The 22,164-nt window shown below is 39.8% G+C and overlaps 1 protein-coding gene across 3 annotated transcripts in view; it reads left to right on the top strand.

Annotated features, from left to right (window-relative positions):
* The window catches only part of CTPS2 (CTP synthase 2), a 114,066-nt gene extending 92,416 nt beyond the window's left edge, over positions 1–21,650 (top strand). For all 3 annotated transcript variants that reach the window (XM_070291369.1, XM_070291370.1, XM_070291371.1), the window contains exons 17-19: positions 4,451–4,595; positions 18,654–18,764; positions 20,091–21,650. In XM_070291369.1, coding sequence (XP_070147470.1) covers positions 4,451–4,595; positions 18,654–18,723 — 215 coding nt within the window. In that variant the 3' untranslated portion in view covers positions 18,724–18,764; positions 20,091–21,650. The remainder of the gene's footprint in view (positions 1–4,450; positions 4,596–18,653; positions 18,765–20,090) is intronic.
* The last annotated feature ends 514 nt before the right edge of the window (positions 21,651–22,164 follow it).

Below are 22,164 nucleotides of genomic sequence, written 5' to 3'. Positions count from 1 at the left end.
ATACCTGAGAAAAACTATTTTTCTGTTCCTATTACATCTAGGAGAACTTAAGTTGCTCATATAGGGGTTTCTTACAACTCTCAGCTTTATTTGCCCTCAGTTGTGACCGACTCTTTGTGACCCCATGAACTATACAGTCCGTGGAATTCTCCAGGCCAGAATACTGAAGTGGGTAGCTTTCCCTTCTCCAGGGGATCTTCCCAGCCCAGGGATTCAACCCAGGTCTCCTGAATTTCAGGCGGATTCTTTATCAGCTGAGCCACAAGGGAAGCCCAAGAAAACTGGAGTGGGTAGCATATCCCTTCTCCAGCCAATCTTCCCGACCCTGGAATCAAACCTAGGTCTCCTTCATTGAAGGTGATTCTTTACCAACTGAGCTATCAGGGAAGCCCAATGTAAGAGATTCACTGTAAAGGTTCACATGATACAAAGAATTATAATTTTGCCACCTTGAGCCATAACCACTATTAACATATTGAAAAGCCATCCTTTTTTCACTTGGAGACTCTTCATCACAGGAGATAAGTTGTTGTTGTTCACTCGCTAAGTCATGTCCGACTCTTTGTGACCCCATGGACTGCAGCATGCCAGACTCCTCTGTCCTCCACTATCTCCCAGAGTTTGCTAAAATTCATGTCCATTGAATCAGTGATGCTATCTAACCATCTCATCCTCTGCCTCCGTCTTCTACTTTTGCCTTCAGTCTTTCCCAGCATCAAGGTCTTTTCCAGTGAGTCAGCTCTTCGCATCAGGTGGCCAAAGTATTGAAGCTTCAGCTTCAGCATCACTTCTTCCAATGAATATTCAAGGTTGAGTTCTTTTAAGATTAACTGGTTTGATCTTGCAGTGCAAGATTCTGAAGAATCTTCTCCAGCACCACAATTCGAAAGCATCAATTCTTCGGTGCTCAGCCTTCTTTATGGTCCACCTCTCACATCTGTACATGACCACTGGAAAAACCATAGCTTTGACTATACAGACCTTTGTCAGCAAAGTGATATCTCTGCTTTTTAATGCGCTGTCTAGGTTTGTTATAGCTTTCCTTCCAAAGAGCAAGCATCTTTTAATTTCATGGCTGCAGTCACTGTCCATAGTGATTTTAGAACCCAAGAAAATACAATCTGTCACTGCTTCTACTTTTCTCCCTTCCATTTGCCATGAAGTGATAGGATCGAATGCCATGATCATATTTTTTTGAATGTTGAATTTCAAGCCAGCTTTTCACTCTCTTCTTTGACCTTCATCAAGAGGCTCGTTAGTTCCTCTTCACTTTCTGCCATAAGGGTGGTATCATCTGCATATTTGAGGTTATTGATATTTCTCCCAGCAATCTTGATTCCAGCTTGTGCTTCATCCAGCCTGGCATTTCTCATGATGTACTCTGCATGTAAGTTAAATAATCAGGGTGACAATATACAGCTTTGACATGCTCCTTTCCCAATTTTGAACCAGTCCATTGTTCTATGTCCAGTTCTAACTGTTGCTTCTTGACCTGTGTACAGGTTTCTCAGGAGGCAGGTCAGGTGGTCTGGTATTCCCATCTCTTTAAGAATTTTCCACAGTTTGTTGTGATCCACACAGTCAAAGACTTTAGTGTAGTCAATGAAGCAGAAGTAGATTTTTTCTGGAATTCTCTTGCTTTTTCTATGATCTGATGAATGTTGACAATTTGATCTCTGATTCCTCTGCCTTTCCTAAACCCAGCTTGTACATCTGGAAGTTCTCAGTTCATGTACTGCTGAAGCCTAGCTTGAAAGATTTTGAGCATAACTTTACTAGCATGTGAAATGAGCACAATTGTACTGTAGTTTAAGTATTCTTTGGCTTTGCCTTTCTTTGGAATTGGAAAGGAAACTGACCATTTCCAGTCTGGTGGCCACTGCTGAGTTTTCCAAATTTGCTGGCATATTGAGTGCAGCACTTAAAAAGCATCATCTTTTAGAATTTGAAATAGCTCAGCTGGAATTCCATCACCTCCACTAGCTTTGTTCATAGTGATGCTTCCTAAGGCCCACTTGACTTCGGACTCTAGGGTGTCTCGCTCTAGGTGAATGATCACACCATCGTGGTTATCTGAGTCATTAACATCTTTTTTGTACAGTTTTTCTGTGTATTCTTGCCACTTCTTTTTAATTTATTTTTTAAAAATTTATTTATTTTTAAATTGAAGGTTAAATGCTTTACAGAATTTTGTTGTGTTCTGTCAAACATCAACATGAATCAACCATAGATGTCCCTTCCCTCCTGAACCTCCCTCCCTTCTCTCTCCCCATCCCATCCCTCTAGGTTGATACAGAACCCCTGTTTGAGTTCCCTGAGACATGCAGTAAATTCCCATTGGCTATCTATTTTACATATGGTAATGTAAGTTTCCATGTTACTCTTTCCATACATTTCACCCTCTCCTCCCCTCTCCCTGTGTCCATAAGTCTGTTCTCTATGTCTGTTTCTCCATTCAGTTCAGTTCAGTCGCTCAGTCGTGTCCGACTCTTTGCAACCCCATGAACTGCAGCACACCAGGCCTCCCTGTCCATCACCAACTCCCGGAGTCCACCCAAACCCATGTCCATTGAGTCAATGATGCCATCCAGCCATCTCATCCTCTGTCGTCCCCTTCTCCTCCTGCCCTCAATCTTTCCCAGCATCAGGGTCTTTTCAAATGAGTCAGTTCTTCGCATCAGTTGGCCAAAGTATTGGAGTTTCAGCTTCAACATCAGTCCTTCCAATGAATATTCAGGACTGATTTCTTTTAGGATGGACTGGTTGGATCTCCTTGCAGTCCAAGGGACTCTCAAGAGTCTTCTCCAACACCACAGTTCAAAAGCATCAATTCTTTGGTGCTCAGCTTTCTTTATAGTCTAACTCTCACATCCATGCATGTCATCTGAATTAAATTTGCCTATTCCCATCCATTTTAGTTCATAGATTCCTAAGATGTCGATATTCACTCTTGCCATCTCCTACTTGACCGTGTCCAATTTACCTTGATTTGTGGACCTAACATTCCAGGTTCCTATGTAATATTGTTCTTTACAGCATCATAGTTTACTTTCACCACCAGATACATCCACAACTGAGCACTGTTTCTGCTTTGGCGCAACCGCTTCATTCTTTCTGGAGCTACTAGTAATTGCCCTCCACTCTTCCCCAGTAGCATACTGGACATCTTCTGGCCTGGGGTGGGTGCCATCTTGAGGTGTCATATCTTTTTACTTTTTCATACTATTCATGGGCTTCTTGTGGCAAGAATACTGGAGTGGTTTGCCATTTCCTTCTCTAGTGGACCACATTTTGTCAGAACTCTTGACTATGACCTGTTGTCTTAGGTGGCCCTACAGGGCATGGCTCATAGCTTCATTGAGTTAGGCAAGCCCCTTTGCCACGACAAGGCTGTGATTCATGAAGGGGAAGATAAATTGACATAGCTGAAATATGAGTGCCTGATCAGCTTCATGGTGCTGTCTGTGATTAATATCCAGCCCAGAGCTGTGACTAGAAAAGCAGTTATACCTGCCTCTTTCCCAGGGGACCCATCCCTTGGGAAGGGAGAACTTGTAGGAAATGGCCTGAAGCCACCTGAAAGTGACACAGTTAGCCTGACATATGAGGATATCAGGCTGTTGAGAGAGGGGACCTTTCCCCCTCTACCCTCTTGAGTTCTTGTGACTGGACTAATAATAAAATTGATGCAAGACAGATAAACAGGAGAAAAAGAAAAAATTATACAAACGGAGATCTCTTAGAAATGGAACCTAAAAAGTGGAGAAAGTAGGTAGGTTTTGTATCTTTTAGACACAGAAACAATAAATATATGAGGAATTAACAGGACAAAGAAACTTGGGCTTTGAGTGCTTAATTAGTGAAGAATCTAAATGAAATTTGAGCTTGGGTAGTAAGTTAAAGAAGTCACAAAATGTGTTTATATAGGCTTCTCTGCCCAGATTCCGTGTCTCTAGTGATAAGGATATCCTTGCACCTCCATATGCTGAGAGTATACCTTTCACGTGAGAGGTTTATTTCCTGCTTTTAGGGAGACTGGGTGGAGTGTGTGTCAAAGTGTCCCTCAATCTTAAGTAATTTTAATTCAAAATAATCAGTATGTCGTTAAGACATACTTTGGGGTAGCCTGCCCTGGACCTCACCCATGGAAATAGAACCATTGCAAGTCTTGGAAGGACCTAGATAGCAGATCATCTTCCCATTCAAAAACTTTTGTTTAACTTTGCTCGATCTAATACCTTCCACAAATAAAGTGCTGAATCTCTTGTTAGTGAGATGTGTTTTACAATTTGAAATTCTACTACCAACTTGGATCATGAAAATATCTGGCTATGATATAGGTAACAAGTTAAATCTTATCATTTAATGAGTTTTCTTATTTAAGGATAAGATTTTAAGGCTGTTCTCAGATTTATCAGCTTCAGTTGCATTCTAATTATTCTCGTTTCAGATCACCCCTATTTTGTTGGTGTCCAGTTCCATCCCGAGTTTTCTTCTAGGCCAATGAAGCCTTCCCCTCCATACCTGGGGCTGTTACTTGCGGCAACTGGGAATCTGAATGCCTACCTCCTACAGGGATGCAAGCTGTCTTCAAGGTAACCAGCTTACTGTGTCCTTAGCAGTGACTAAAGATACAATTATCAACATTGTAGGCCTCTCATAAAATTTAATATCATTGTAGGATTTATTTTTTAAAGTGGAGAGTCATTTTTTCCCCTCTTAATAAGCATACATTTTTCTCTGAATGAAAGTGATTTAATCACATCTGCAAGAGTAATATGTCAGTTTTCCAAATCATGCTGATGCTGAGTAGTATTTTACAGATATTTGTCATTTTGGTAGGTGAAAAAAGGGATTTTCTTTTGTTGGCTTTCTGAGTAATACATGTACATGAATGTTTTATATGTTTATTGGCTTTTTTGTTTTATTAATACCCTGTTCATATCCTTTGCCCTAATTTTCCTTTTGCTATTATCCTTTTTCTTGATGATTAGTAAGCTCTTTATATATAAAGGACATTAATCCTTTGTTTAATTACACATACTTTTTCAGAGTGGTTTTGTTTTTAAGTTGTTAATGGTTTTCATTAGTTTTTGTTAGGTTTATCTTAGTTTTTATTTTCACTAAAGAACTTTAAATAAAGACTTATGTAGTCCTTATTTATGTTTTTTTTTTTTTTTAACGTGGTCAGATCTTTTACTTTGGTGGATTATGTCTTTAGTATCATGCCTAAACTCTTTCCCTGTCAAAAGATTATTATATAATTACCCGTTTGTTTTCCACTAGCACTTTTATAGTTTCAGAGGAAAAAATTTTAAAGTATAGTTGATTTACAGTGTTGTGCTGATTTCTGCTGTACAGCTAAGTGACTCAGTTATATATATATATATATATATATATTCTTTTTAAAATATTCTTTTCCATTATGGTTTGTCCCAGGAAATTGGATATAGTTCCCTGTGCTATACATTAGGCCCTTGTTGTTTATCTACTCTAAATGTAATATTTTGTGTCTACTAATCCCAGACTCCCAGTCTATCCCTCTCCCTTTCCTCCTCACCCTTGGCAACCATAAGTCCATTCTCTGTGTCTATGAGTCTGTTTCTGTTTTGGAGATAGGGTCGTTTGTGGCATATTTTAGATTGTACATATAAGTGATATCATATTGTATTTGTGCTTCTCTTTCTGACTTACTTCACTTAGTATGATAATCTCTAGGTCTGCTGCAATCTCCATGTTGCTGCAAATGGCATTATTTCATTCTTTTTTATGACTGAGTAGTATTCCATTGTATGTAAGTACCACATCTTCTTTATCCATTCATCTGTTGATGGACATTTAGGTTGTATCCATATCTTGGCTATTGGGAACAATGCTGCTGTGAACATTGGTGTGCAGGTATCTTTTTGAATTATAGTTTTGCCCAGGTATATGCCCAGGAGTGGGATTGCTGGATCATATGGAAGTTTTATTCTTAGTTTTCTAAGGAACCTCCATACTATTATCCATAGTGGCTGTACCAATTTACATTTCCACCAACAGTGTAGGAGGGTTCCCTTTCCCCCATACCCTCTCTAGCATTTGTTGTTTGTAGACTTTTTAATGATGGCCACTCTGACTGGTGTGAGGCGATAACTCATTGTAGTTTTGACTTGCATTTCTCTAATAATCAGTGATGTTGAACATCATTTCATGTACCTGTTGACCATCTGTAGGTCTTATTTGGAGAAATGTCTATTAAGGTCTTTTGCCCATTTTTCAGTTGGTTTTCATTGTTGTTGCATGAGCTGTTTGTATATTTTGGAGATTAAGCCCTTGTCTTTCACATCATTTGCAAATATTTTCTCCCATTCTGTAGCTTGTCTTTTCTTTCTTTTTTTAAAAAATAATTTCCTTTGCTGTGCAAAAGCTTATAAGTTTGATTAGGTCCCATTTATTTATTTTTGTTTTTATTTCTATTGCCTTGGGAGACTGCTATAGTTTCAGTTTTATAGTTTCAATGTATAATATATATGGACTTTATTTTTGGTGTGGTATATGAGGTAGGGATCTCCGTCCCCTTGACACCACTCCACCCTCACCAATTAAGTAATTTAGATTTGTTTCATGGATTTCTGTTTTGTTCCGCTGGTGATTTCATCTCTTTTTTCTGAATCCTTGCCACCCTTTTCATTGTGATAGCATTATTGTAAGTTGAGCCCTTATTTACCCTACTCTTATTATTGTTTAATATTTTTAAAAATGTGTTTACCTCTTCTTCTGGAGGACCTGTACAATGATTTTTAAAGTCTAATTTCAATTTAAAAATCCCTCAGGGGTTTTCATTAAAATTCATTAAAATTTAATTTTCATTAAATTTCATCTAAATTTTTTTACAGTTTAAATACTAGTTTGGTGAGAATTTACATCTTTACTTTTTCTCATCTAAGAATATTATATGTAATAACTTTAAATATGAAAGGAACTGGCCAGAATCATGTGCTTAGGTAGGGGTTACTACCACAATAACCAGATATATATTGTTTAGAAATTACCATTATGGACCCTCATTGTAGCAAATGAGTCTTGTGATACTGCATTTGAAGACTTCCAGGACTGTGGAAAATTCTTAAAGAGATGGGAATACCAGACCATCTTACTTGTCTCCTGAGGAATCTGTATGCAGGTCAAGAAGCAACAGTTAGAACTAGACATGGAACAACAGACTGGTTCAAAATTGGGAAAGGAGTATGGTAGGGCTCTACATTGTCAACCTGCTTATTTAACTTACATGTGAAGTAAATCATGCAAAATACTGGGCTAGATGAATCCCAAGCCAGGAGAAATATCAATAACCTCAATATGCAGATGACACCACCCTTACAGCAGAAAGTTATGAGGAACTAAAGAGCCTTTTGAAGATGGTGAAAGAGAAGAGTGAAAAAGCTGGCTTAAAACTCAGCATTCAGAAAACTAAGATCATGGCATTCAGTCCCATCACTTCATGGCAAATAGATGGGGAAAAATGGAAACAGTGACAGACTTTATTTTCTTGGGCTCCAAAATCACTGTGGATGGTGACTGAAGCCATATGCATGGCTTAAAAGATGCTTGCTCCTTGGAAGAAAAGCTATGACAAACCTAGACAGCATATTAAAAAGCAGAGACTTCACTTTTCAAACAAAGGTCTGTATCGTTAAAGCTATGGTTTTTCTAGTAGTCATGTATGGATGTGAGAGTTGGATCATAAAGAAGGCTGAGTGCTGAAGAATTGATGCTTTGGAATTGTAGTGCTAGAGAAGACTCTTGAGAGTTCCTTGGACAGCAAGGAGATGCAACCAGTCAATCCTAAAGGAACTGAATCCTGAATATTCATTGGAAGGACTAATGCTGAAGCTGAAGCTGAACCTCCAATACTTTGGCCACCTGATGTGAAGAGCCGATTCATTGGAAAAGACCCAGATGCTGGGAAAGATTGAGGGCAGGAGGAGAAGGAGGTGACAAGGAATGAGATGGTTGGATGGTATCATCAACTCAATGGACATGAGTTTGAGCAAACTCCAGAAAATAGTGAAGGATAGGGACACCTGGTGTGCTGCAGTCCATGGGATCACAAAGAATCAGACACAACTTAGTGACTGAACAAAGGATTGTGGCATGGTGTGTCTATGTGTACTTTGTTACATGAGCCTGCTCCTTTGCAGTATTACCTGCTATGAGAGCCTCACAGTTCCCTAGAATTTCCTTTAACTGTGTGTTCAGATGGGAACAGCTTTACATATTTTGAATGTTGGACCTGTTAATGAATTAATGATCACTCCCTGCACTCTTGAACCAGTGCAGTGATTTTCACACCGTGCCCTGTGGAGCTGGAATCCAGGCTGCTCTGAGGAGTGGACTGGGGTGGGTGGTTCCAGGCGCTTCCCTGCTTCAGTGAAGCTTCAGCTCCACTTGTCCTAGCTCCCATGGCTTGGTTCTGCATGAGATTGTATATGAAGATGGGTTTCTTGTGCTGTGATACTGCACAGATTAAACAGCAGATTGGATATTCCAGTGTGGTCCCTGTTGCATATATGCTCTGACCCGTCCCTGCCACTTTGATTTCTCCATTGTTTCAGGTGCTCACACGTGAAAGGAGGATGACAATAGAACAAGTTAGATGGCCGGGAGAAATAACATGTGCATAATTGTTCACATATGACTATGTGGTTATTTGCAAGTATCAACTAATATGTAAATGACATCTGCTTTGTGTGGCTTGCCCACCTCTGTACTGGCTGGCCTGTCAATTCCCACCTGGGGGCTGGTAGTCTCTGGGTAAAGTTCACTGGTAGTTTCTAAGAAAAGTGACTGCTTGCTAGCAACTCCTGAGCAAGACACTGTGTCTCTTAACAAGACTCTGATGCTGAGATTGGAATCACAGCTGACTAGCAGGCTTCCACAGTGATCAGAGAATTCCTGTGTATCAGCCACCAATTGGTGCATTCCTTAAGAGAAGCCAGCATGTTATTTATCTTCGTCTCTCTGGCTCCCCAGTATGCAGTGGTTGTTTACTACCCATTACAGTACTAAATGTAGGGGAGGATATATCCCCTACTATACTAAATATACCCCGGGAGGATACAGTCTTGTCTAATCTTGACACCTTGCAGGGGGCTTTCCAACTAAGAATGGTGCCCATGACTTAATCCAGTGGCAGACACTAGGATTCCAGAGGAACCTTGCACTTCAGCTCCTCCCTGCCCAGATCCATGGTGTTAGTGAGCAATGAAAAGCAAGTAACTGCTTTGGTATCCAGGCTCTAATGTGAGCAGAGTTGGCACTGTATTTCTGTCAAACAAGATTACTGTCTGTAATCAATCTTAAACAAATGTGACAAGAAATTTGAACACTAGAATAATGGCTTCCTTTGCCAGAAATTGGCTGATATTATTTAAATGTATGGCATATGTGCCGCCCATGTCTTGAAAAACCCACAATGTAAAAATCCTTGGCTTTGAGAAAATACACCTGGGCTCTAACTTTTGCTTTCTGCCATGTGGAGAACGTTTATGTTTTACTGTGTTTATATTTTACTGCAATAAGAATACTACTTTGGGATCTTGAGCTGGTGAGCTGAACTCTTAGCTACTCTGGCATCTTCTAGAATGGTAGCAGTTATGAAGACCGGGTCCACCTGGTTTTAGACTTGTGGGGGTCTGTTCAAGAGGCATAATGGTTTTAGGATATTATTTTTTTTAGGTTTGTATAAGCTACTCAAAAGTACTTACAAAATCAAACTAAATCTTATTTGGAGGATTCTCTAAGACCACCCACACATTTAATAATTGATTAGGAGGAATCTGAATATAGCTGTGGTGCTGGAGAAGACTCTTGCGAGTCCCTTGGACTGCAAGGAGATCCAACCAGTCTATCCTAAAGGAGACCAGTCCTGGGTATTCATTGGAAGGACTGATGCTGAGGCTGAAACTCCAATACTTTGGCTACCTCATGTGAAGGGTTGACTCATTGGAAAAGACCCTGATGCTAGGAGGGATTGGGGGCAGGAGGAGAAGGGGACGACAGAGGATGAGATGGCTGGATGGCATCACCGACTCAATGCACATGAGCTTGGGTGGACTCTAGGAGTTGGTGATAGACAGGGAGGCCTGGTGTGCTGCGATTCATGGGGTCACAAAGAGTCGGACACAACTGAGCAACTGAACTGAACTGAACTGAACTGAACTATTTGTACTCATGGCTAAAATTCATTTCAGTGACAGAATAAGCATACACAGCTTGCTCAGGCAGGGAAAGACGTGTAAGTAGAGCCTGGAGAAATCTATCTGCAGCTTTCCTATGCTCTTTCCCTCCTGTGAGAGGTCACACAGAGCTCACCCTCCCTCCAGCAGTACAAATGCAGTGTGTGATGTTTACGCCCAGAGAAGCCCATTTGACACTCAGGCTTTAGAGTTTCTATAGGAGGCTGGTCGCATGGGCATTCTCTGCCTAGCAACCACCCAAATTCCAGGCTCCCAGGAGGAAAGCAAGTGTTCACCACAATCACATTGCCTGTACAAACAGCCTAGGCCCCCAAAGATGACCTTATCAGTTAGTAATGGAGAAAACATTCCGAAAGTGAAGTTCCCCAGCAACAGGCCCTGTCAGCCTCAGGCCTATTGTGTTGACTCTTTTGCACAAGTCAAGTAAACCATTTTTAGAATAAAGAAATCCAATGGGAAATTATGGTCCATTAAATAAATCATTGTAATTATTTGCTGATATCTCTCTCCTAGTGTCTTAAGTATAATTTGTCCCATATTTAAACAGTAACTACAAATTTGCATGGTTTTGCTGGTGTACGATGTAATGGAATGAGACTGCTGCTTCATGTAATTGTAATAAAAAATTGTAGGAGATTTATATGAAATAGAATATCCAAAGATTCTTATAATTGCGAGTTCTTCAGTGTGTAGAAAAAAAGCACATGATTTATGTCCAGAATTCCACTTTTTTAAAAAATTGAAGTATAGTTGATTTACAGTGTTGTGTTAGTTTCAGTTTCTGGTATATAGCAAAATGGTTCAGTCTTATATATATCTTCTTTTTTATTATGGTTTATTAAAGGATATTGAATATAGTTCCCTGTGCTATACAGTAGGTCCTTGCAGTTTCAGAATTCCATTTTTAAGCAACTGGAAAGAGAAGAGGGATAAGAGTCTAAAGTCATAGGTTGTTTCTCAGCCTGTATGTCTCTGGGGCTGCCCTACAAGGCCCTGAGGGGCAGTCACTCCACACTGAGGTCAGGAATGACTTCCAGTTTTGGTGATGCTGGCATTTATCATGCTCCTCTGTCAGGTCAGAGTAAAACTCTCTTGCTTAGATAGTGCTTGTTCTATGTCAGAAAGCAAGAACCGAGATGGAGTTCAGTTCACAGAAATACAGCTGTTTGGGAAAACATGTTTTGAAAATATAAAAGCAGAATCTTAAGACATGTGAGTAGCATTTTATTCTAGGTTTTAGGATCTTAAATTCCATGTCTCCACCCAACACAATCTATCTCTTGTGCAAAGAAATTGTCTATTTGAGTTGAAAGGGAAGGCAGGCTGGTATAGAAATGGGAGGAAAGTTAACTCCGTGGTGGAGTGTATTTGCCTGATTGTTTCAGACCAAACTCAAGAGTTGAAACTACTTGCTAATCAGAGGGTCTTAAAGGAAGTACAGAGTTGCAGTCAGTGCTTTCTATTTCCTGATTCTTTGTGTGCTCCTAGGATTGAGTCCCTTCTCTCCTGCAAGCTCAGGCTTCCCTCTTCACTTTTCTCTTTGAATCTCTGCAGTCAGGGAGTGAAGGCACTCTGCCATTGTCTCTGGTCTCTGTCCTGTGACGACTGGGCTTTTCCTTTGAAAAGCTTTGTTTTCTGTTGACTTCTAGCTGAGGCATTAGAAAAAATTTGGAAAATAGGAAAAAGGATCCATAAACCTGTAAACCTAACTAGGTCACTGTCCTCTCTTTTGAGTCTTTCCTTCCAGTCTTTAGTTTATACTCGTATATGACTCCTTTCATGGTTGTAATCAGAATAGTGAGTGTGTGTGTGTATTTTTCCCAATTCTTTTTTTAAAAATTCTCTTATTCTTTCAAGCCTGTAGAAAAGATGAAGGAATAGTACAGTGAGTACTTGTATTCTTTTCACCTAGATTCATCAGTTGTTGCCTTTTTACCATGTTTGCTTCTCTCTCTTTCTCACTATATAAACTTATTTCAGAAGCACTTATAAGTTGCAAACATCATAGCACTTCACTCCTAAATATTTATCATTCATTTCCTAAAATTGAAGACATTGTTTCACATAACTGCAGTATCATGATCACACCTAAGAAAATTAACATTAATTCCATGACATCATTTAATATCCAGTTCATATTAAAATTTCTCCATTTATCCCCAAATGTCTCTTTAGCTTTTTTTGAAATTAAAAAATTTAATCAGTGATGAATTTGAGGTTCATTTGGCTATGTTTCCTAGTCTCTTTTAATCTGGGTAATCACCCTCTTTTTTTCAGTTCTTCATAACAATGACTTTTTAAAAAAATTAATTTATTTTAATTGGAGGATAATTACTTTACAATATTGTGACTTTTAAAATAAAGAGGCCAGGCCAGTTGTAGCAATGACCGGAATTTGATTCATATTTTGTCTTGATTCGGTTCAGGTTAGGCATTTTTGGAAGAATAGTTCATTGGGGATGTTTAGACTTCATAAGGACACATCAGGAGGCATGTGAGGCACATAATATTCCCTCTTTAGTCACACAGTGAATGGTGCTGAGTTTAACACCTGGTTAAGATAGTGACTGTCTGGAGGTCTCTTTTGTAAAGAAACATTTTTCTCCATTTTAGTTTCTAAAATACCACCCCCCACTGAAATGAACTAGGGCTCCTGGAAGAAATGGTTGGTTTCAAGTCTGGGACAAGAAAAGTACAGGATGAGGCCAGAAGGTGTTGTTGGACTTAAAGGAAAGAAGAGTTTAAAAACCAAGGGGAAGATTTTATATAAGGACAAAGAAGCTAGCTTGAAAGGATTCCTGCTGGCCTCATTTGGACAGTTTGAACATCAAAAACAGTAATGACAAAATTGGATTATAACACACTATATGTTTTTAAAATTACATAATAATACTCAGAAAAAAGGGCCAATTTAAAAAATGTAGATGCCACCCCTGATGTAATAACTGAGTCAAATAAGGATCATAAGTGGATGCCAAAACCACTAGATGAAAAGTTTTGGAAAATGGGATATTCATATGTTCTCAAAGTATCACCTCAGTTTTTATTAATTACAGAAGCTTGTCTTTTGAACTGAACACCTCATACCCAATTTTCCAAGTTGCATGATGCTCCTACTGTTGATGGCTGCACACTTTAGCATCTACTCAATGCGCCACATGTGCTGGAGCTCACACCACCCCAGCAATGGTGCTGGGCACAAGAGAATCAAGGACTAGTCCAATAAGAACACATGCCCTGTTCTGGGGGACTTATCGGGTAGCTTAATGCTTCTCTACATTTTGAGGCTGACGGATCACCTTCCAAGAAAGTGATGAAAGCTGTGGACCCACTTCCTGTTAAAGGGCACACACATAGCGATTGGAACATCATTTCCCAGTATTCATATCCCAGAAACCTCCCATCCATCAATATTCTTCTAAGAGTCTCCTCAGATACAGACCCTCAGCTAAGATGGTTTTTATAAAAAGGGGATGGCAATAGTACCCACTTCACAAGGTAGTAACGAAGAGTGCATTTTTTTCTAAATGGAAAGCACTTAGCACAGTGCCTGGTCTATGGTAGGAAATTAAATGGGAATTATTATTGTGCTATTATTATTAATCTCTTGCTGCTGAAAAGCCTCCTAACTGGTCTCCATGCCTCCACCTTTCCTCTTCTCAATCCACCTTCTGCTGGCAATCTGGTGGAAGGCAGTCTGTAGCCTGTTAGGATGCTGCTGCTGCTGCTGCTGCTGCTAAGTTGCTTCAATTGTGTCCAACTCTGTGCGATTCCATAGATGGCAGCCCACTAGGCTCCTCTGTCCCTGGGATTCTCCAGGCAAGATGCTGGTTCCCCAAATGGTTACTGATGATGGCCATTAGAGGTGGGTGTGGCCTCTCCGCTGATTAGATGTACATTTCTCCCTCTAAGGCATCCTTATCCCACTTAGGGTGATTCTTTCTCTTTGACTAGGAGAATAAGATACTCCTTTTCTCCTGTGTGAATCTAATGTGCATTTTCCAGCACTGTTTTAAACTTGGAATCACCTTGCTTTTTATTTTAACTTTTGGTCTGCATGGTTGATGTTGCCAGGGACCATTCTTGCCATATAAGGTGCAAATATTTTATTTTTGTGGGGATAGTATGGACAAACAGAGCAGGTGCTATGGGTTTATTTTCTGGATATGCCACTTCCTGGGTAATTTTTTCCAAGTCCCCACTCCTAAACCTCAGGATCTTCATCCTTTAGGGTTGCTGTAAAGAACAGTTGAGATGGTGCTTTGTAAACTTTCAACTGATATAAAAATACTATTTTCCCCCCATGTTACATTTCAAGCAAAAGTGAACTGGAAAAGAAGATTCTTTTTTGCTTTCTTTTTCAACAGCTTTTTCAAACATCTTAAAAACAGCTCCCCTGCTTATTGTTGGATTCCAAAACCGTACCTTGAGACTGTTTCTTGTAAAGTACTGCTGATAAGCAACATTTGAGTATGCCTTCCCTAAGGGATTAAATGTTGCTGAAAAGGTGCTCTTTATTGATCGTGATCCACTGCCCGCTGATGATGTGGTGTCAGCCAGGGATGGAGTTAATACTGATAGAGACTACTGTGCTTTTAATGTCCTGCCAGGGTTGTGCTCTACCATTTACTATTCAATGCAAGACTCATTCAAAACATATTAAGTTATTCATTCTGTTGCTCTTATATTTTATGGCTTCCAGGGGCTCTTTGAGAAGGAAGTAAGTATAGTGATAACAACGCTTTGGGGAAAACTGTGTGCATGGCAACCTGTTTTAAAACATGCTTTCTCTACATGAAATAGCTTTTGATATAAAGTATTATAGGAATTTATGCATGCTGGGGATCTTAAGTATGCTATTAGAATTTTTTAATTCCAACTACCTCTTTTTTTTTTTTAATGGAGAAGAAATGGTCTAACAGCCACCTCAGGGTAGCAAAGAAGGTGGACTATGTGAGGCAGTGCTCTACCGTTGCCCTGGTGCCTTGGAATATGTTTTCTTCTGTTAGGACTTATTAGGAACCAGGAGTCTTTGACAAACAAATTTGACTATGACAAGCCTTTCATTTGTCAAAGAACAACATGGCAGTAGACCATGGCAGTCAAGTCTTGTAAGTTGAGCCAGTGTTGAAGGATGGCAAGTCCTGTGTGTTGCCGCTGGTGATTTTGATTTTGTCTTGGAAATAGTACAGTAAACAGCTTTTTAAAAAAGAGTACTTCCATTATTTGGAGGGTACTTGCATGCATGAAGGAGATTTGCTGTGATTTTGACTGTATATAGCCAGACCTTACAAAAACCTTTCCTAGTGAGTGACAAGACGAACCATTGCATGGTGATTATGGTTTGTTTTTGCTAAAACCATTATTCATTTGTTCTAAATCAGTGCTATCCAATAGAACTTTTTTTGCAGTGGTGAAAATGTTCTATAATCTGCACTGTCCTTATGATTATGTCAATTTTAATCTCTATTTTAATTCTAGCATTGGCAAAGTTTTTATATATTTGTGTGCTAAGTTGCCTCAGTCATGTCCAACTCTTTGTGACCCTATGGACTGTAGTCTGCCAGGCTCCTCTGTCCATGGGATTCTCCAGGCAAGAATACTGGAGTGGGTTGCCATGCCCTCCTCCAGGGGATCTTCCTGATCCAGGGATCGAACCCATGTCTCTTATGTCTCCTGCATTGCAGGCGGATTCTTTACCACTGAGCCACTGGGGAAGCCTGAGATATATATATATATATATATATATATATATATAGGTTTCTTATATTATACATAGAAGTGTAATATTTGAAACTAGGAATAAAGAATGCTTTTACCTTAAAAGGAAAATCTGCACTGTCCAGTATCACAGCCACCAACTACACATGCCTGTTGAGCACTTGAAGTATGGCTCAGTGTATACACATGAGGAATGGAATTTTAAATTTTATTTGGTTTTAGTTGATTTAAATTCAGATAGCTACTGTGGCTTGTGGCTGCCATATTGGACAGTGCAGGTTTAAAACTGTTTGCTCCTCAAATGTAACAAGACTCACATGAACAGTTCCGTATTCTGTGGCCTTTCAAAAAATTTAACATGTAAGAGCCTAATATCTAATAACTCTCCCCACTGAGAAGTGTGTGTGTGTATACAGAGATTATTTAAAGAGATAGGTTAGTCTTAAGATAGAGCTGAGATGTCTTGAACTAAGTGAAAATATCCCCAGAGAAGTATATCTTATGACTTAAGTCTACTCTGTTTGAAACAGAAATGAAGCCCTAAGTCTTACACGGCACAGATTTTATTACTTTTGCAGGAGCTGTTGCTGTTCTGCATGCAGAATTGTGTTTCTAGCACTTGTGTTTTGCTGGCACATGACTTGCCATAAAATTAGCACGCTTAGCAGTATTGCATATTTTGAGAATTTTGTTCTTGAGTGTTGTGGTTTATTTGGTTGTTCTATCTCCGCCCCTGAACACATATGAAAAAACGAGTGAGCCCAGTCATTTGCCTTGGAGCTTCCCTTTGTTAGGCTTACCCTGTGCCATATTGATGCATTGGCAGAGTTTAGGGCTGATAGCCAGCAGACAGGAAATGAGAGCCATTAGGTTAGACCCACCCAAGTCCACTTGCTAAAGTGGGTAGGGAATTACTCTTGGTACAGGAAAATCATGCACTTGGCTGTTTTCACGGCTTCTTTATATTTCCATAACTTTTTGAGAAATATCATGTTATAAACATATAACCCTCATACAAGCAATGGCTTATATTTTTGTGTAGCTTCAGAGTACATTTGTGCAGTCTCTTTTGGCCCTCATAACATTTTGGTGAGGTGGTGTAGGTATCCTTACTAATTTTTTCTGGACTCTCAAGGGGTCAAGTGACCAGTCTGAAGGTACATAGCTAATAACTAGTATAACCAAGAGAGTGAGGGGTGAGATGTGGGCCCACCCCACTCTTTCCCGAGTTTAGCAGCAGGGAAGGAAGCTTGAACTACTTGAGAAAATGGAGTTCGTTTGGCCCTTTGGAGCTTCTCACTTGTGGCATCAGGGTATACACCTTGTGGGCCCACTGTAGCACACAGCTGAGACTTGAACTTGTGGCCTGGGTTAGCATGATATGGGGATTCTGGCCCCACCTCGAACAAGCTGTGTGCCTGGTGAATCACTTGAACATCTTTGACTTTCATTTCTTCTCACATAGGAAGTTGAGTGCATCTTCCAAATCCACTTTTGTTGCCGAGAACCAGAAGGGACTCTGTCTAGTGAGAGTGCATGGATAAGGATATATCAACTTTTCTGGGTTCTTTTTTTGAAAAAATATTCTTTGGTTTTTATGTGTTTTCTTTATTGAAAACCCTTTGATAACAGTAGAAGTGGTTTTCCTGTATTAAAATCTAACTAGGAGATATTTTCTACTCGATAGTTCATCTAACAAATCTTGTCTTTTCTGCCATTCTTGAGCTTTTTCTTTGTCTTCTCCATACTGTAGCCCCACCCTCCCCCTTTCCAGTATTTTGTCCATAAGTCAGGGAGGAGAGTGATGTTGTCTGTTATGATTTTATTTATGTATTTATTGATATTTACTCAATATGCTTAGCGTAAATCTTTGTTTTCTAGCCTGTCAGCATAATGTTTCTCCAATTGCTTCCTCTCCTCTCTTTTAAAAAAAGTGAATTTTGAACTATTATGGAATTCAAACTTCTGTTGCTATAAGTCAGCAAAACCTTGGCCAAGGCTAGGAGTAGCTCAGGCATAAAACATTTAGGTCCTGGCAAAGCCATCTTCATAGATCAGTAGAGCTCTTGAGGTTGATCAGCCTGCTGGTTTACTTGGAACCAAGCAAGAATCTTGAAGTTCTTGTTTGTTTTATAGACAAGTTGTCAAAGTGAGCCTGTGGCTTCAAGTCAAAGTACAATTGTAGGCCTATCTCGTGGAGAAGCTTTATTTCTACAGAAACCCAAGATGGCAGCATCTATGTCAAGACTGAATACTACATGTAACTCGACGTAGTTGGAGCAACACATAAAGTTTCTAATTTGAAAACAGCAAAATTGTACAAATTATTTCTCAAACCCTTGGACCTATGAGAATGCTTATTGAAATGGAAAACTTCCATGCTGTTGGCCTATATTAGTGGTCTTCAGAAGGTTATACATTTCAGTCTAAATTGAAATGCTTTTATAATTTTTCTAAGTAAAGTACTTCCAATTTAAAATAAAAGCAAAAATCAATTCCTCTGACAAAAGAAGGAGACCATTGGTTATGGTTGAATTAATGTCTTCCTGGAGTGACTAAGTAGTAGTATTAGAATACTCCTTAGCATTTTCTCTGAGTGGGGGGTAATTATGGAAAGTGTTTGGGATCATAAATAGAATAATTGTGCAAAATTTTTTACATTTTGCTGAATCAGTTCATCTTTTGCTCTAGTGACAGATACAGTGATGCCAGTGATGACAGCTTTTCAGAGCCAAGGTTAGCTGAGTTGGAAATCAGCTGAAACTGACCCATGACTTGGAATCACCAGGACAACCTGAGAGGGTGAGGTGGAACCTTGAAGTTCTTGTTTGTTTTATAGACAAGTTGTCATCTTGGTGCAGAAGGGCGCATCACAGGACTCATCTCACAGGATCCCGGGATGCTCCTGTTTGACTGGCATAGTGAGCAGAACAAACTTGACAGCTGATTATGCTTCTGGTATCTGGAACAGCCCTGAGAAAGCTAGTAGTTAGGAATGGGCACAAGGCCAGGAATAAGGATATCTGAGCACCTATAAATGGATACATGGAGACTGTGGTGGTTAGAGTTACAAGAGTGTAGCTGAGGGGTCAGCAAACTTGTACTGTAAAGGGCCAGACAGAAACTGTTTTCAGCTTTTCAGGCCCTGCAGTGCCTTGGAGATGGAGAGCAGGCTTGGACATCCACACATAAATAGGCAGGGCTATGTCCCAATAAAACTTTATTTCCAAACACAGTGTGTTGATCCATGATCTAGGTCACTCATGAAAAAGCAGATTTCCTTAAATTTGTAGAAAATAAAGTAGTGTTTTCTTTCTTTGTAGGGAGATGTCAGAGACTGGCTTAGCTTCCAAGGGCAGCTTATATCCCTCACAGCTCCTGGAGGTTTTATTAGAGGAGGTAGCAGCCTGGCTGGCTTTATTACATTCACACTCACAGGCTGATGCTGCTTGGACATCCCTAGGGGTAGGGCAGGACTTAAATTGTTTCTGCTCTTTAGTAGTTCAGTTCAGTTCAGTTGCTCAGTTGTGTCCAACTCTTAGTGACCCCATGGACTGCAGCACGGCAGGCCTCCCTGTCCATTACCAACTCCTGGCACTTGCTCAAACTCATGTCCATCGAGTCAGTGATGCCGTCCAACCATCTCATCCTCTGTCATCCCCTTCTCCTCCTGCCTTCAATCTTCCACAGCATCAGGGTCTTTTCCAATCAGTCAGTTCTTCGCATCAGGTTGCCAAAGTATTGGAGTTTCAGCTTCAGCATCAGTCCTTTTAATGAATATCCAGGACTGATTTCCTTTAGGATGGACTGGTTTGATCTCCTTGCAGTCCAAGAGACTCTCAAGAGTCTTTTCCAGCACCATAGCTCTTTAGTAGGGACAGCAGCTTTTGGAAAATTTGTACAGAGTCAGTCGCTCCAGTATGATTTCTCTTCTTATGTCACTTAGGGGCAGAACATTGCTGTTCACCAGGGAAGGCACATCCAGGTTTGTTTAGGTTTACCTCAAACATGAAGCCTTTCAGAAGCAAACCAAAATGATGTAAAGATGAGTTGGAGGTACTTTAAAGACTTATATTATTCAGCTTCTGATGTGGCTAATATGTATATTCTTTTTTTTTTTTTTTCAAGGCTCTGAAGTAACTGAAGCCAAGATGAAGGAATTATCTGATGAAATCACCACAAGTAGAATCACTCTGTTCTCCACCAAACATGGGATGTCCAGCCTCAAGGGGAATCTAATAATACGTACTTCAATAAACCAGAATCAAAGGGGTGGTTTTCTTTTTCCTCCAGAGCCGACCTTTGGTTCTTGCAAATTTCTTCAGCAGATTAAACATTTCCCAACCATCTCAATGGACAGAAAGTGTTTTGTTGTTTTGTCTGGCATATGGTGACGTCCAGGTGGTAAGGAAGGATCCAGGTAACAGAGGCTTCTCCAGGCTATATGGGAAGGCTGGCAGGGCACAGACAATGCCTAGTTTTGAGTCAAAAATGAGTCTTTCTGTTACCTGGAATTCAGCCACACATTTATATGTGGCCCAAGCTTATTTCAATTTCTCACTGTTTATTTCTACTAAAAAGTGAAATGAAACAGGTCCAAGACTAGGGTTGGTAAGTAAGGCCCTGGCCTCAGGCATTGAATTTAAGGGAGCATAAAAAAATTCAGGAGTTAAGATCAGTAACACACACACACACACACACACACACATTTAATTGAGCTGAAATTCACATGACATAAAATTAACCATTTCAAAGTGAACAATGCAATATCATTAGGTACATTCACAATGTTGTGTAACCACCACCTTTATCTGGTTCCAAAACATTTCCATTCCTCCAAAATAAATCCCCACACCCATTAGCAGTCACTGTCCATTCCTCCCTCCCAGCCCTCCGCAACTCCTTTCTATTTCTGTGGATTTGCCTATTCTGGATATTTCATATTAGTAGAATCATACAATATGTGGCCTTTTGTGTCTGGCCTCTTTCACTGAACTTGATGTTTTTAAAGTTCATCCACAATGTAGCCTATGTCAGTTCTTTCGTCCTTTTTATGGCTGAATAGAATTTCCTGGTATGGATTAGACTACAATTTGTTTATCCAGTCATCCATTGATGGGCATTTGGGTTGTTTCTACCTTTTGTCTTTTGTGGATAGTGCTTCTGTGAATAGTCCTGTGTAAATAATTGTATTTGTTGTTGTTTTTGCCACACCGTGAGGTTTGTGGAATCGTAGTTCCTTGACTAGGGATCCAACCCAGGTCCTCGACAGTGAGCTCAGAGTCCTAACCACTGGACCACCATGGACGTTCTGTAAATAATTGAATATCTGTTTGTTTGGCTTTTTCTAAAGCTCTTTTGGTAAACAGTTATACCTAGGAGTGGAATTACATATGGTAATTCTATTTGACTTTTGGAGGAAGCATCAGTAGTATTTTAATGTAAGATTTTTTTAAAAACCAAAAACTCATTTTAAAAAATTCACAAAGAGCAAAAGACCAGATTTTAAAACAAAGATAGGATCTAGCCCTGCATCTCCCTCACCTGCCCCAGTCTCCAGCCGGCTGTACAACGTTCTTATCCAGTATGCTTCCTGATTTCCCTGTTGAATGTGCTTGCAAAGACTTAGTTGTTGCTTACATTTGAGCCTTCTGAAACTAATATAAATATTTTAACTGCTCACTTGAATTTTTTTTGTGGTTGTCTTTGGCCTTTAACTTATTTCTCTTAATGCTGTAAAACATTATTTTGTGAACTGCTACAGAAAATTCATCTACCAAACATGCAGAAATGAAATGAATACTTCTGGTAAACAAAAATATTAAAGAGCTTTAGGGCGCCACTTGTGAAAATTACAGCTTGAAGATCACAAGAGGCTCCAAAGGAAAAGCCCACATGGAAGGTTAAAAGCTGGAATAGGCCTCCTAGAGAGAGGTACGTAAGCACTGAGGGGATTCTTGAACAGCACAAGGGGTAGTCGGGCTTCAATGGGAGTTTACAATTGTAATGATTATGACTTCTAAAATAACTTATAATAGAGTGCTTACGCTTTGGACTAATGATGCATGTAAATAGGACCGGAAGGAAGGGCACTTAAAAACAACAAACCAGCCTCTTTGTTGTTGCTACAGGAGATTTTCTCTTTTGGAGACAGTCGTTGAACTTGGAATCCAGTGAAGCGCAGAAAGGTGGTAGCATGCCT

The sequence above is a fragment of the Ovis canadensis genome, chromosome X, assembly GCF_042477335.2.
Source record: "Ovis canadensis isolate MfBH-ARS-UI-01 breed Bighorn chromosome X, ARS-UI_OviCan_v2, whole genome shotgun sequence".
NCBI lineage: Eukaryota > Metazoa > Chordata > Mammalia > Artiodactyla > Bovidae > Ovis > Ovis canadensis.
The sequence above is the reverse complement of the archived record's forward strand: the minus strand, read 5'-3'. Positions and strand labels throughout refer to the sequence as shown.